This window comes from Clytia hemisphaerica, unplaced genomic scaffold, assembly GCF_902728285.1.
Source record: "Clytia hemisphaerica strain Z4C2 unplaced genomic scaffold, Clytia hemisphaerica genome assembly, whole genome shotgun sequence".
NCBI classification, from domain to species: domain Eukaryota; kingdom Metazoa; phylum Cnidaria; class Hydrozoa; order Leptothecata; family Clytiidae; genus Clytia; species Clytia hemisphaerica.
This window is the reverse complement of record NW_027104020.1, coordinates 1,800,764-1,818,094: the sequence shown is the minus strand read 5'-3', so window position 1 is coordinate 1,818,094 and position 17,331 is coordinate 1,800,764. Positions and strand designations below refer to the sequence as shown.

Sequence of the window (17,331 nt, the reverse complement as noted above, 5' to 3'; positions counted from 1 at the left end):
TAACAAAAAAACTACTTAGAGTTGAAGCCGTTGAAAGATGTAATCAAATATTCTCAAATAAAAAACACTGCTCCGTACTGTTTTTACCTTCCAAAAAACAACTAAAATCTGGCGGACTGTTTTACAGTCCGCCTATATACTAACGGGCCCCGGGGGGGGGGGGGGGTACTAGGGTTGCGAGCTGACGGGGGGGTGCCGCCCGACTTTCGAACTTTGGACCCTTACGGGGACTAAAAAGGAGAAAACAAAGGAAAATTTTGGGAATTTTGCGACCCTTAACGGGACAAATTTAACCAATTTTGACCAAATTTCGATCTTTCAGGGGGTAAAAAGTTGAAATTTTCCAATTTTTCGACCCTTAGTGGGAATGAAATTTGATTTTCTGATTTTTCCGACCCTTAGCGGGACTTTGGAAGTGCAAAAAAGGTACCCTTAAGGGCGGCACATACCGTACCCTCCATTTGCCTAAGTACCCCCCCCCCCCGGGTAACGGGCCACCTAATCGCGCCATCCAGTCTATCAAAAAGCTTTAAGTGGACCCCGGGCAAGGGGGGGGGGGGTAGTTTGTACACAGACCCAATATATACGGCTTATTTAGAGGCCGTTATCCACTTTGGGCCATTCCAACTTCGGTCCAGGGGTGACAGGTGTGCGACCACCCATATGAATCGTGCTGTGTGCAGAAAGAAGGGTGCATGCGACATGCTCTCCCACTGTTGTCTTGTAGTTACAACCAGGGATTGGACATAGCAATTCATCCATTAGTGTAAGATTAACATGAAGAATGTCTTATTCATATGTTTATTTAAAGTAACTATGAATGTTAATCTAAAGGGGGCTCCCCCAGGGGCTGGCGTGACACGGGTATGAGCCTTTTTTCTGACGTGAATATGTGAAATGGACTTTTTTAGCGCGTGAATACGTGAATTGAGATATCAGCGTGAACGTGAAAATAAGATTTTTCCACCGTGAATTTATGAATCGAGATTTTTAGAAAAGCAAATCATTCTCTAAAACACATGGAAACTCTAAAAATCTGAGACCTAAATCTGTAAAGTTTTCTTGCTCGCTTCGCTCGCATAGTCTTGGATTAACTTATCGTCATGGTAAAGTCATCCAAAATAATCAAAACTTTATAACATTAAAATCATCAAAGATATCTAAACAAATGTTTTCCTTATTTTTCTGAGAGCGTATTTTTTCATTTTTAATGACAATTTTTGTGATGCAAATACTGCATCCAACAAGAGCGTTTTTAGTCAAAAAAACAAAGAGTCTAGAGAAAATTTTCTCCGTCAGCGTTTCATAATGGTTGTCTCTCCGTAGTCACTTATATTGTTACTACAATACAGTACACAAAATGATACCGCGTTAACTTAGAGACTTAGAGGATTTTTGCTCCTTCAATAATTTGAAAAAGTAGGTACACGTTTTTTTTTATTAGAACACCTAAAATTTGGCTCAGACTGGATGTGCTTATTTTTTGAGCAATTTTCAGCCTAAACTGTTCTTGAATGCATTCTTAATTTTTCAGACTACTCTAAATCGACAATATCATGCAAAATAAAGAGCACTTAAAATTGGTAAAATTTGGACAATATTCGACTCTTGTTTTTAGAAAATCTATCCCTAAGTTCAGTTAAAACCGCTTGATTGAAAAAAAAACGTCTAGTTCTAAAACATCTTGTATACATGCAGCATCGAACAATTAAAAATAATTCTCATAGATAATGATGCACATCAGAGGAATGTAAAGAGATGGAAAAACAGCTTCTTCAGAACAATAGAGAAACGGCTCGTCATATACCAGGTCCTTTACCCCTAAGGGAGTTTGTTTCGAGCTAATGGATTTCTTTTGTTGTTGCTTTAAAAAAGTTGTATAATTACCTTGGTATGACGAAATTCTTTTGTTTCAGGTCAAATTATGCGTAAACTTTAGGGGCTTATAATGTATTTTGGGGAGACCTCTTTTATACCAAAATATACCTATATTTTCTTGCTCAGAATTTTCTAGCGATTCTAATGATAAAACGGCATCATGACCGCATAATTAGATTAAAAGCTAAAGTGCACGAAAATAAGAAATCAAATCTGTCTTTGATGAATTTTTATCAAATCCTTTAAAAATAATTTGGTATCATTGTAATATGAGAATTTTTCAGACTACAAGTTAGTGTAAAATTTGTTACTGGATACTGAAAGTTTAAAAAGTAATGGATCAAAAACGAAAAACATGAAACCACTTTTATAAACACAGCATATAGAAACCAGCCCTTTTCGCATGGCGAGCCGTTTTTTTCTGAACTTTTTGTAACGACCAAACTAAAGCTAAAACAAAGGTGTTTTCAATAACACTTCGGGTAATCAGAGAAGCACTTTTTCTATTCCATCCCATTTCTCTGTGCACATGATGCATTTTCAAGTAATCTAGGCATTCTAAATTTTAAAAGTTTTCTCTTGGGCGAAACTCTTAGAACGCCGCATCGGGTACGGCAGTTACGTCGCTCGCCGTACCAGATTTTTGCCAACAAATGGTGTTAAATAAAATCAACGATTTTCAAAAGAAAAGTGTGACCAAACAATTTCGCGCTCGCTTCTCGTCTTGAAGTCTACTCTCAAAACATGATTGGCCCAACCAAATACTTCTTACGTGTCTGCGAGGAAGAAATGCCCACCCTATGCCAGAGGGGTAGTTCTTTGTAACTGTAAAAACGGAAGGTAGTGCTTCTTCTCTAAGCAGTTGCCAGGGTATTATATTAATTCCTTTCAGAAAAATCAGGATAATAAACTTCAAACAATATCTTCAATAAATTTCACGATGTACCTTATTTTCTATAAAATACTGAAGTAAGAGAACTACCTTCTAAACACGAGACCGTTATAAATGAAAAGTCACGTGATAAACAACCAATCAAATAATAAGAAAATTAGGTACATTGAGGCGCGTACCAAAAATAAAGAAAAAGTAGAAAATTATTTATAAGAAAAAATAACTGTAAAGAGTGAGGTTTTTACAGTAACTTTGGCGCGGCAGACCTAAAACATTGCTTTATTAAAGCTCAAATAGCTGTAAAAGATGCCTTAAAAGGTCGACGCTATCGATAATAAGTTGACAAAACTGCAGAAAACTTCATATTGCGAAAATTTTGGGCATACGAATACTTTAATGGGATAAATTTTCGCGGGGATTAAATTTCGCGGTTGAGCGAAAGAATTTTTTTTTCAAGTAATAGGAGGGTGTTTTGGAATAGGGCGAGGAGATATGTATTACAACTATCAAAAGTTGAATTTAAACTTCCATGGTGCGGAGCTAAATTTTCACAGCCTATTTGGGAAAAAAGCGGAAGAAAAATTCGGGATAAGAAAATTAAATTGAAAATGAATTAGTTTTAGTTTCTCATGTCAAAACTGTTTTTGAAATAAAATTAGAAAAAAAAATAAAAAACGATAAAAATAGTTTTTCGAATTTTTCGCGGAAACTAATTTTCGCGGATGGGCCTTTTTCAAATTTCCAATGGGACTTATTTTCGCGGATGACACCCAAATCGGCGAAATCCGCGAAAATTAATCCCCGCGAAAATTTATCCCATTAAAGTAGGTCAAACTGTTTAAAGAAACCATAAAAAGGTCATATTTAGGCAAATAAGGTCAAAATCATTTTAACTAAAGATGTAAAAGCAAAATTAGTGTGTGAACGTGAAAATGGTTTATTTCGCGCGTGAATACGTGAATTGGCAAAATTTTGTGCGTGAATACGTGAATTGAGGGTCGACTGGGGGGAGGCCAGAGAAAGAGAAAGATACATACATGATATAAAATCCTATACTTTTGACAAAAAAAGCCTAATCTCCTTCGGGAAATTATTTTATTGTTTCAAACTTTTTTTAACTTAATGACAAATAATTTCTTTATTAGATTTTTTCAGTAAATAGATACATCACCTGAACCAAAAAAAATTCCAAAATGTTTGATTTTTACCGAGATTAGGGCTTTGAAGGTGAAATACTCTTCTTCGAAAAACTCTTCGTTTCCATCTTCATTTAAATTTTCATTTCAATACACCTTTTCGGAAATTCCACAAAAACAATCGCGCTAAAATGGATCCGTTGAAATTCGGAGGTAAACATAAATGGTAGCGCGAGTAGCGCTAAAAGTTCCCACGTAAAACAAGAACTCATTTGCTTATATCTGGCTTGTTTATATGTTCCTAAAAATACACTGAATTTGAAAAAAAACAAAACAAAACAAAGCTTTCAAGATGCTAGCAGATATAAGCAAAAGAGAAAAACAACAACTTCGGTGGTTCTTCAGTTGATTTGGAGGCTCTTATGGCATCAATATTTTGGGTGCTTTGTAAGGCTTTTTGCCTGAAAACTGCAATATCACGCTTTGTTTACCTCCCAAAAAGTGTTGCGTAGCAACAACGCAAGGAGGTGGAATTTCCGATAAGGTGTATTTTTCGATTTTTAAATTCTAAAATGGTAGGTTTAACAGGACATATAAAAAAGTTATACATCAATCTTTTTAAAATGCAGAAATTGCCATTTAAGTTGGTGTGTAAAATCGAAAAATTGGGTATGTCCAGAGCACTTAAAATTGGTAAAATTTGGACAAAATTGACTCTCCACGATTTTAGAAAATCCATCCCTAAGTTCGGTTAAAACTGCTGGAAAAAAGGAAACAATTGTAGTTTCTTGTCAATTTTTTTCCAAACTGAGGCTGGGCATTTCAGCCTAAATGTTCTTATAAAAGAGTTCTGATAAAAGAAAAAACGTGTAAATTATAAACATAGAAACACCCTGGTGCGGAGTAGGGGGGGGGGTTCTTATCGGATATGTACAAAAATCCCGAACAATAACATCAAGCTTAAAGCCGAGGGCTAGAGAGGTATCCACTACCTTTTTCAAGCTGGAAAAAGTGTTATCCTAGGGGTAATCTGACACTCAATGTAGAACTAGAAGCTTTCTTCCAAGACACTAAAGCTACGAAGGTACGGGTATGTGCCGCCCTGAAGGGTGCCTTTTTGGAACCTGGAAGTTACTGTAGTAACGCAGAAGAAGATCATGTACTAAACCAAACTCTAACCCAGTCTCTTAGTTCGCTCTTTAATGATTCTGATACGTAGCTCTCCCAAAAATGTATCCCGTACATAAAATTGTATCACGTCTACTAAATCTCTCTAGGGGTCCCAAAAAGGTTAATTTTTTTGCTCTGAGGGTCGATTTTTTATCGTTGGCTCAGGCATACCCGTCACCTCGCAAATCTAGAGCCCCCCCCCCAGGGTATCAGTCATGAAATGAATCTCACCAAACTGTCATTCTCACTTCGGTTAATTTGGAACGCATTTTATTCAAATAGCTTCTACAATGACATTATTTGTACTCAAAGAGTAAGCGTAAAGGAAAAATAACGTTTCCTATTCAAAATTTTGGAAAAAAATGTCGCCCATCATGGTTGGGCGACGAAGAAAATTTTTAACTTTTTACACCCTCAAAACACCTTTAAACGTTATCTAAAAAAAACAAGTGTGTTCACGATAAGTGTGCACTCTTTTTTCTTTTACCTATAACTTTTGAAGGAATTCTTCAATCTTTATAAATTTGGTATCGTTGGAGAGATATTTGTGAGTGGAACAATTTAGAATAAGAAAGTATTTAAAGAAATTCTAAAAACGAAGATGAAAACGAAGAAGAAGAAAATGAAGATCTTGTAGAGAAGTGCTATAACTTTCATTTTCACTGGAGAGATTTTTTGATCTTCTGATTTTTATGAATTTCTTCTGATTTTTTGAGGAGGTCATCACTGTGAAGAAACTTCACTAAAATATTTATTCAATATAAAGTTATGATACAAAGTTGATAAGACCCCAAAAAACAGCAGAAAACAGCAGAAATCAGCGTTTTTAGACTTCAATCAGCTTATAACTTTGTTTGATATCTTTTGACTGAATAATTATTTTAGAGAAATTTTTTCACATTGATGACGTTTGATGATCAAGGATTCACTTCAGTGAAAATGATAGTTATAGCACTTTTCTACAAGATCTTCATTTTCTTCTTCTTCATTTTCTTCGTGAATTTAATTGGGGAGAATAATAGTTTTTATGGCTTAAAAACTTTTACAAAAGTATGGCATGGTCTACAAAAAAGGGGGGCGCACATGTTCAACAACCACCCCTTCTTTTAAACGCCGCTCTCGAATGAATTCCCTACCTAATACTATGAATGGAGTTCGGCAAAAGAATTTCATTTTCTGACATTTTCAAGTACAAGGAGTCGACATTTGTTTCATCATCATTATGTTCTTTTGTTTCTTTGATAAACAACAACTGCCAGAGAATAAAAGTGGATACCAAGGGTTATGGTATTCATTGATCTTTGGACTTTATAAAAAAATCAAATTTGCAATACGCTAGACAAGAGGTGTGTAGTGAGGGAGGGACAAGCGAAATGAATGGTTAGAATGGTGTTTGCAAGATTTTAATGCAAGTTTCCAAGTACCAATGAATTTTTAGAATGGGAGAGGGGGCTAACGTTGCTTATTCCTTGGTATGGGTAGATTACATTTTAAATTGATAAAATAAAGGCTAACTTTTATATGGGATTTTGTTTGGTAAGAGTTTCTCTGCAATGAAATGCATTATACACTAACAAAGTGTTACTAGGCCATGTCGTTGTAATTTGGTTTCAAGATGGATTGACATCCAGATTCACCACTAGAGGCTTTGGGTACAACAGTACTAAAACGTGTGAGCTTATTTTAGTTCAAGGATTTCGAAGTTTCATGGCAGTGGTAGGCATTGCTATGTAAGCCCCATTGAAGGCCAGAATTTAATTTTCCAAAAGGAGTTCAGAGTTTTGTGAGACAGGGGTATTCGACAGACTACTCGAGAAACCATCTAGTTAAGTAGGCTGGCTGTTGGCATCAACTAACGGATAAGAAAAGGTACTTTTAACGAAATGAATTTCCCAAAAAAAGTAAGAGTGTTTATACTCTTATCTTTGACCTATCATTAAAAACTTGATTACAAACAGACAGGCTACCTCTACCCAGGGTGAACTAATCTAAACTCGATTCTATCAGACATTTTAGTATTTTTCAATAGGAACTATACTTGACTAATCGAGATCAAATCGTACGATTGCTGCAAGATTGGTAAAAAATCGAGAGGGGGTATTGATTTAAAAGTTGTCAACTAACAATAACAATAAGTCGCACTGTAGGGTTCATTCACTTATTCATTGCACTTATGAGTAAGAATTCTCATAACATTTCAACTGCTTTTATAATGAATAGATTGAGTTTACATATTACAACCGAGAGGTAAACGAGACACAGAAAATAAATCGATTATACTTATTGTCTCGCTTTGTCAAAATTGGTAGAGAAATATCGAGATTGTGGATTGATGAATTAAATAAATGAATTCACTCAGCAATACATGGGTATCTCATTAAGTAGAGTTGTTTTCTCGTTTCTGTGTATTATATACACATACCAAATCAATTGGCGAATTTAATCACAAATTATTACTTTTTCTCATTTTTTCTAAGGCTCACAGTCTATTTTTCAAAGCACTCTTGAATTTTTTTCTCTCCATTTTACAGTCCACCGTGTGTAAATATAATGGCGAGGAAATGTTTGAATTCTAATTGATCAGTGACAAACATTAAAATCTTACATTTGGATGTATTTGGTGGCTAAAACCTTTTGTTTAACTTTTGATGGTTGAATGTGGAATAGTTATCTATCCTAGCTTTTGGTTTGAAAGATGGTAAAGGAGAAAGAGGCTAGTTATAAACGCAGCCTTTTGGCTTCGATCACCAGTAATGAAACGGTAGAAGGCGATACTCAAGAATCATGCAAAGATGAGATGTTGGACGATGATTGTGATGACTCAAGGTTCAGGTTAGTCTGAAAAGGATTATTTCATACTTTTTATCCAGGCTCTATATGGCCCTTTCAGGCTCTACCACCCAAATCTTGATATATGCAACTGGTCTTTTACCAGTGATCTATGTTTACTGCAATTCGGACAATTCATAAGTGATGATTTTTTAGAAAAACTTCCCTACAAAGGTCTCCTCAAGATAATCGGATGAAATTCGAATGTTTATATCTCTTACGCTTGGACGAAATTTTTTATAATTTTATTCCATGTTGACTCTCACTATAACAAAATATACAAGCAGTGGCGCATACAATCAACCCGATGAAATGAACTAAACTGTTTAACCCTTTGAAAATAAGCTAGCTAGCATATTTTAAAAATAGCTTACCTTTGTATGGTTGCACTTTTGCATCGGTCGACTCTCAATACGATTACAAAGTAAAATCGATAAAAAAGATATTTTCTTGGTTGTAAAGCTGGAGATAATCCATCTTTAGAATGTCTAAGAAGACTTTTGTAACCATTTTTGTATATATACGGTAGATATGTGGAAATCAGAAGTGGTACGCCTGACAATATATACTGACACCACTAGAAATAACTTAATTGAGGTATAGGGAGACAGGGGATTGGGTCAAATGACGCAAAATGTCTGCATCCAAGAGGGGATATTATATGCAATTACTTCAGATATTTAACGTTATACAGTTTTTTGTGTAAGATAATTGATAGGTGTGAGTCAAGGCTCGTAAAGAAAAGCAAAATTATATGGAAATATTCTGTTCATAGGACACTTCATAGTCAGAGACACTTCAACTCAGACTCATTCTTGCATTTCGAGACATGATAACTTGCAATTTATCAACACACGTAACTCTATCCTTTGAAAGCTACAGTTGATACAACGTTTTGTGACACCTAAGGTATTAAAGGGTCAAATGTGTAAAAAGAACCATCTTATGTGTGGTCTAATACAAACAATGGCTTCTTTATTTATTTTTTGACCCAGTATTTTTGCTTGGCATGAGGGTAGTTTTGAAGAAAATTCATCAGTACTATTCGAACTATTCTGACTTCAGCTGAGACAAATTTTTCGATCAAGAGAGTCACTGTTTATCTAATTTTCATCTCTAGATTAGCATCAATTTCATAATTTTATCTCATGCGATCTCCATTAATACCCGTTGCTTAGCTACTAACTCAAATCTACTTTTCATAATTTCTACTACTAAATAGTCATTTCTAATCTCAGAGAATGGTGATTTCTTTCTCACGACTAAGATGACTTGAATTGACGATAAACATATCAAACTCTATGATGATTGAAATTGATTAGTATTTCTATGACAAATTACAAGATAAGACTCTGGGAAAGTCCTCATTTCAACCCCATGAAAATGGGGTGGCACTAAAATGCTAATTTATATAGTCTACATAACCGAGTCAAATTAATGTTACAAATTAAGTAAAAGTAAAGCTAGCAAATTCATTCATGTTAATCTTTGAAGAAAAAGGCGCCTTGTAACAATACTGATGAAAATACAGTAGCAACTCCCTTGTTTCAAAAGAACTGTTTCAAAGAACAAAAAAATAGGAGAGGAAGGAAGGAGGGTGAGGGGAACCTTTTTGAAATATGAAACTTTTGCAATAAGACACATTGCAAGGGGTGAATTTCACTTTGATGTTTACAAGTTGGTTTGTTTTTGTAAAGCATACCAAACACTTGGTTCGAAAGCGGGTGTGGTCAATCGCCATATGAGGTTCAGAATGTTCGTCTTCTTGGCATACAAGCATTATGTAACATTACTTCAATATATGTACTTAAAAAGGATTCGGTTCAACTTTTAACACTAAACATCTCAAGTTATCAAATTGACGCGTTATTGATGCAAAACAAAGGCGTCCCTCATTTAACCTTTTTTAAAATCTGAAGTAAGGACAACTCAAGCCTGAAGATAAAACATGTCATTGCACACGGCATTTTATTAAAAGGGGCACATAACTGAAAAATAAATATATTTTGAATTAGTTGCCTAGCACCACATAATAGGCGTTTCAGTAGTGCTATAAATGGATATAACAGGACTATTTCAACATAATAACTTTTTTATTCGATTACCCTGTTGAAAAGTTAGATATCTTTTGAGCAAGAATGCCTCTATCATATATTGCATTTAAAAAAAGAGTCAATAGGATTACTTTAATTTGTAGGAGTATAGTTATTTTAAGGGCAATCTGGTAAATTGCGAAACGTCAACCTTTATAGAGGAGCCCTGGACTCGACAATTCATCAAACTGTTTAGAGTCTAGGGGGATATTTCGTACGAAAATCGTGGTGTTACCGATAAATTAAGTCCCTTCTTAAAATGGTCTAGGAAATATTCAGGGAAATTTAGTCCCCGAAAATTTCCCCCCGGGATATTTCCGCTCTCAATATTGCCACCCAGAAATTTCCCGGGGAAATTTTCCTGTCACTAAGAGGCTAACAGTAGCAGGTGACAGACACGGCATAAAACAATCTTTCAGAGGGGGAGCGAAACTGCTCCAACTGCTGTGATTTCTTCCTGTAAGAAAATTTTAAGCCTGAATAGAAACTAAGCATTCGTTTGATCTGTTTGTAAACAGTTTTGTCGGGGGAGAAAATATGTCAATTTTAAAGTGCAGCACTATTGTTTTGAAAAAGTACATTTTTCTTTAGAATATCCCAAAAGTCAACAAAGACATACCTCTAAGCAAAGGAGGTATAAAATTCAAGACATAAATCTTTTTGAAAGTTTAAGAGGCACGTCAACACGTCAAACAGGTCAAAGAGAAATCAAGGGACGTGTCAAAATAAAAACTTGACTCTGTGAAAAAATTTTAATATTCCTCATTTTAACGAGTACTTTAAGCTACTTCCAAATAAACCATTTAGGAGAATTTACTTTGGGAATCGAAAATTCCCCGCATTAAAAGAGATTTCAAAAACATGAAACGTTTATATTGATGTGTCTGACAGGGTATGATATTAATAACAAAAACATTGAGCTTATAAGTGGAATAGCATAAGCCAAAACATGTGACTGTTATTCACAGGTCCTTAAGTAGAGTCAAATTTTCAATAATTGAATTTACATTACATGATAGGGGTCTAAACATTAACGAGAAATTAGTTTTAAACAATAATGAGCTTTCTTAATTGACGACTAAAACCTTACATAAGCAGAATCGAGAAATGCTTAATCGGTCCCAGATCCCATTTTAGCCTCTATTCGCAGAAAGTCAGTATCAATGTACGATAATTACCTATTTAACGATCACAATTAGCGGTATTTGTAATGCAACTTATTAACCAGTGTGTCATTTTACGCTATTTAAACAACCGTTTAGCATGTTAATAGTAAATCACCGTCCTAATTAACGTGACACGTGACCAGCACCATAAGGCAACATAATTCTTATTCTTTAATACATACAGTTCTCTCTCTAATTTGGACCTTAAGGGATCAATATTTTTCTTTGAATCGGAGAAGGTCTTTCGTTTAAAGTATAAACTATATGATTTGCCAATAAATGCTTAACACCTTGAGCTCGCTTTTTCAATATAATTTTGACTCTCTATGAGTCGGTTTTGGGAGGTTCCTTCTACACATACCTCCCGTCTGCTGACCTTGATCCACTGGGCTTAACAGAGGCAGATAAACACTCTTGGACAAATCCACCCTCAAATGTCCGTAACAAGGGTGACTGGTAGCAAGAGGGTGTACTCAAAACTAATTAATTAGGACTATTTTCATTATTATTCATTATAAATTCATTAATATATAAATATAAATATCTCATTTTCTTTTCTTTTTTCAGCTTCAATTCGTTTTGTCAAGAATGGGTGGATTTTTGTCTGGCACTGAACGGATTCTTCGAGAAATTATTTTACAAACTTGGATTTCTTTTGGCATCGAATCCAACATTGACTGTCATATTTGGTGTCATTGTACCACTTTTTCTAACAGGTGGTTTCTTCAGATTCAAAATGTTACAGAGAACTGAGGACTTATATATTCCAGAGAAAAGTCAAGCATTTGAGGATCTACGGCGAGCTGAGAAATTCTTCCCAGTGCGAGTCAAAGCAGAACAATTTATTGTGAAACCTCATAATAGAGATCGTATATTCCATCAAGATACTTTTAGAATACTTTTACAAATCCATCAAAATATAACTCGATTACCAAACTTTCACCAAGTATGCATTAAGAATCATTTTCAACATTGCACCGTACTGTCACCTTTAGAAATCTTTAAATACGATGCTACAAACTTTATACACATTAAACCAACTTTAGACATTGTTTTCAATAACAAATCAATCATATTGAGTAATGGACGCCAAGCTTTTACAAGTTTCCCGTATTATTTCGGACAATTTCAATTTGACCATCAGCGAAGGTTAATATCAGGAGCTGAATCAATCCACAGCGTATATCTTGTCAAAGACCCAATCGATGAAGACATATACAACGATTTAGATAAATTCGACCGATATTATACTCAATATATGGAGAAAACGAAAACCGAGTTGAAAAGTAAGGGTTTTGATTTGATGTATACGTCAGCTTTGGGGATAGAGACATCGATATCTGAATCAGCAATGCAAGAAGTGATGTTAATCCCTGTCGCTTTTATCCTAATGACCATCTTTTGTGCAATCACATTATTGCGTTTCAAGAATCAAGTTGGCGGTCATTTCATGGTGGCTTTCTCTGGAATTATTTGTTTATTTCTTGGTATTGGATCGGCTTTCGGACTCATCATGATGTTCGGTCAACCATATATCGCATTCGCTGGTGTCTTACCCTTTCTTGTTCTTGGAGTCGGTATCGATAACATTTTCATCATCATTCATGCAATAGATCGTCAGGATCCTGAGATCCGTGGACCATATAGAGTCGCCAAAGCTTTGAGTCAAATCGGTGCTTCGATTACTATGGCAACTATGACAACAATTGTCGCTTTTTTTGTTTCCATGTTCACGTATTTCCCGGCTATTCGTTATTTTTGTTTTTACGCTGGTTTGAGTATTTTGTTTTGCTACATACAGGTGCTGACGGTTTTCATATCCTTGTTGTCTTTTGACGTACGACGGATTGAGAATAAACGACGTGACGTCATTTTCTGTTTCACTGAGAAGCTGGAGGGAGATGTATGGGAAAGAGCAAAAGATCGCGTTTCATTAAAGGTAAATTTTACGAAGCAAATTAATGGCGAGAGCGATAAAGTTTTACTTAGGCTAAAGCTCTGATTCATGCTTTACAAAATGCACTAAATCCGTAATGTAGTAGCTAGTCATAGGTCTTTAAAGTGTGTCTTCTCTTAGCTCTGACTCTTCAACGGGGATATTGATGATAAGAGAAGATTGTCTTTCATTTTGAGTTCTTATAATCTGTCTCTTTTTATTTCAGCTGATGAAGATTTACTCGCGATTCTTGTTGAAAACACCAGTCAAGTACACCCTCTTCACTTTATCCTTGGTCATGACCGGTCTTGGAGTCATTGGTGCTATGCATATCGATCAAAGTTTCGATAAAGTTGTTTTATGTGCTCCCGAATCTCCATACGTTGAGTTTTACAATTATTTCAATCGAGCTTTCCCGATCGGCGATGAAGTCAGTGTTATTGTGGATACGCCATTAAATTATGGTGACCCTCAGATTCAACACCAGTATTCGTCACTTAGTCAAGTCTGCCAAGAGAACAGACACGTTAAACATGCTTCAATGAATTGGATGTCCGCTCTCCGTGATTGGTCAACTAAAACACAGACCAACATCACGGGTCCGCATTTTATACCTGCTTTACATGGTTTCCTTAAAATGAATCCGTTTTTCTACCCAGATGTAATTTTTGATAATCGGGGAAATATCAAAGCCAGTCGTATGATCATGTATTTGAAAGATAATACCGATTCGGATTTCCTGAAAAAAGCGATGTTAACGTTACGCTCCGATTTACGGGAGAAAAATGATTTACCGGTTTACGCAATATCATACGCTTTCATTTTTTACGAGCAATACGCTGTCATTCTACAGAACACCATTCGTAACATCGCCATATGCGCGACAGCCATCCTCGTAATTACGCTACCATATTTAGTGAATCCGAAAGTGACTTTACTGGTGTTCTACGGCTTTATCAGTCTCATGTTTGAGTTATTTGGAATTATGTATGTTTGGGGCGTTTCACTGAACGCCCTCAGTATGATTATTTTGGTGATGGGAATCGGATTTTCCGTAGATTACTCTGCTCATATTGCGCATGCGTTTGTGAAGTCGAAGAAGAGGACAGCACGTGAAAGAGTTTATGAAGCTTTAGAGACGATGGGATCCAGTGTTGCCATGGGAGGTACGTAATTATCATTGGACTAGGAATTCCATTCGAATCTTTTCATAGTTCGAACTAAACTTCAATCGACGCCTTCCTTGGAAAACCTTTCTAAAACAACTCTTTATTCGAACTTAAAACCCATAATTTGAAGAGATCTATTACTCCTTTGAACATCTTTAAAATGTTAATAAGACCCACAAATTTTGAACCAAGATGCAAATTATCTCAAAAACTATCATTTCTCGTGCAACAATCAACCTCGTCGGAAATTTCCTGTGGTTTTTAGCTAACACATATTACTTCCAGAATCAACTTAACCATTTTTGCAGTAAAAAGACTCTTTTGTCTACGGATTTTAAAACTTAAATCAAAATCATCTTTTTTAATTTAGGAGTATCGACATTTATTGGAGTGATGGTAAAAGCATTTGCTGTCAACGAGATTTTCAAAATATTTTTCAAAATGGTTTTTGGAATTGTCATCCTTGGTTTAGTGCATGGCTTGATCATCTTGCCAATCCACTTAGAATGTGAGTAACGTTGCTTTACTAAATTAGGGTAAAATTCCACTCCCCACTTTACCAGATTAAAATCCAAACCAATCCCTGTTAAGGAGGTCTTACAGGTTTCCAAATATATTCCCCGGTTTTGTATACGTAAAAAAGAATTCACACCTAGATCTTCTATATACTCTTCTACAGTTGGTATTTGACGAGCATTTTTATCTACATTAAGGAAATTAATTTTTGCAAGAACTAATTCCGAACAGCAAAGATCTTGAAAATCTTTAATTTTGATGGGAACTAATTTTGCCGAATGACAAGATAAATTTTAGGGGGCTATTTTGGCAAAATGCAAAAAAAACTAATATTGGCGAGAACTGAACAACGAGTGATTAAAATATTTAATTTCGAACTCGCCAAATTCACCAAAATTAGTTCTAACCAAAAAAGGTTCCCTTAATGTATTTTGGCGAGAACTGATTTTGAAAAAAACTCACTGAATTAGTTATAATGTGGGGGGCGTACGAGGGTTGCCATCACCGAAATACCGACAGATTTTTCTTAAATCACCGCACTACCGACAAAATTTTCCTAAAACACCGACACCGACGTCTTTTAGAGCAAGCTTAAGATTTTTATTCTTAGTACGAATGCTCAATATCACGAGCGCAGTAGTGCACTAGTTTAGTTTTTCTTGGAGAAAACTATCGCCGATTCAGCATGTTTCTCATTACATTGTCTTTAAAACGCTTTAACCAGACAGGGTCGCAAACCGATTGGAACAAAGCCACGCCGGGTAAAAGAAGGCACAAGCATGGTTTGCGCCGACAGAAAAATATTTCAGGAAATCTCATTTGTCTAAAAATGCTCTCTTTTTCACAAAACTAGTCATTTTACTACGCCATCCAGATAAATAGTTCGTTTGATTTAGGCTGAAACTATACTGGTATTGAAAGCCTGCAAAGAGAGCTCTGCAAGGGGAGGACCACAGGAAGTATTTTATATTGAAAGGCAATTGAGATATGATTCGAGGGCCAACCATGGTTTGGCCCGAGGAGCCAAAATTTGAAATTTAAGGTGCCAGAAATGCTGAAAAACGCATCTAAATCATAGGCTAATGGATTATTCCGTAAAATGAAAGAATTTAACGATTGTTGATTTTTGATGAGTGCTGCATTCGAGACCTCGAGAAATTCTGCTAACTTAGCTTTCTTTACCTGTTACCCACTATTATGATTGTTTTCATAAAGTGCACATTTCCCGTAAAGAAGTGGTTAAGAAACACCATTATGCACACAATTTTAAAAAGAGGATGAGACAGGGTAGCTACCAAAAATAGCCATATTATAGCTACAATTCTACTCGTCATAGCTACAATTCTTGTATAGATAAGATATTCAATAGCTGAAATGCAGATTCAAAAAATTTATGAGATCGTTTGAAATATGCAGATTCACCGCCAGTATTTCTCGAATCACCGAAATACCGACCCAAAAAATCAATTTTACCGTCACCGCAAGGCATGTCCAACACCGAAATACCGACACTTTTTACTTAAAACACCGAAACACCGACGCAAAAAAGGGTCAATACCGACACACCGACAAACCCGTACGCCCCCCCCTATAATTAGTTCTGCCAAGGTAGCTTTAAAATTAGTGAATCTTCATGAATTCTTAAAAGTTTTTTTCTCTTTTTCTTTATAGTGTTTTGCAGAGGAGATGTGATTTTGAGTCATCACGTCAGTTACCGAGGTAGCAAAGAAACCAACATCAAGAAAGACCAAGACAAAAAAATGCTCAATGGGAATGGTTTACTGCACCATGAAGAACAGAATGGAAATATAGATCAACCAGTTTAAAAATTGATCAATTTGGAAATGTCGTTAGTCTGTTCATGCCCACCCTTATCGAAAGAGATTTCAAGGACTTACAATATTCGGAGATTTTTTAAATATCCCGGGTACCTAAGAAGGAGAGTACGTTTTTACCCACCCTTGGACACTATAAATCTAATTAATCAGTCCCCCCCATACAGTTTACAAAAAAGAAGAGAAAACCAGATTGGCTCAATATATGTAGGCTTCATACACCAAAATCCAAAATCTTCGACTTTTGTCCTATCCTAGATTTTGCACCCATAAAATTCCATGAAGACCCATTCATAGAACTCCCCCGGATAAAATCCTTCTTTAAGATAACTACATCGGAAAGTACATAAATTTTTCTCAGAATTTCTTCGATGTGGTATGTGTGTGTAAAAATAGAGCTTTGTTGTCGTTATATTTTTTATAGAAATTTAATATTTTTGAAGCATATTTCTTCAAACTTTATAGGGATCTTATTTTCCAGATCTATCATATATTTTGCTTATGATAAGGGAAAATATGACAAAAATGAAATATTTGTGAATTTTCTTTGTAGTCAACTTTGAAAAATGTTTGAAGATCGTCGATTGTTTTTAAAAATTATAAATTAATTTGACAATAACTTTTTGCAATATTATATAATTTAGAATATTCAAAGTATAATTGTAAGAGAGAGACTTTCAAAAAGAAATCACATTTTAAAACAAAAACCCC

At 35.4% G+C, this 17,331-nt stretch overlaps 2 protein-coding genes across 2 annotated transcripts in view; both read left to right on the top strand.

The window, feature by feature from the left end:
- Positions 1 to 17,331, top strand: part of LOC136811513 (L-seryl-tRNA(Sec) kinase-like) — a 402,790-nt gene that overhangs the window by 46,349 nt on the left and 339,110 nt on the right. The gene's annotated exons all lie outside the window — the stretch shown is intronic.
- On the top strand, positions 7,606 to 17,318 carry LOC136811475 (patched domain-containing protein 3-like). The gene is made up of 5 exons (XM_067068091.1): positions 7,606 to 7,908; positions 11,732 to 13,103; positions 13,327 to 14,266; positions 14,640 to 14,777; positions 16,457 to 17,318. The coding sequence occupies exons 1-5, from the start codon at positions 7,772 to 7,774 to the stop codon at positions 16,609 to 16,611; spliced, it is 2,742 nt and encodes a 913-aa protein (XP_066924192.1). The 5' UTR covers positions 7,606 to 7,771; the 3' UTR covers positions 16,612 to 17,318.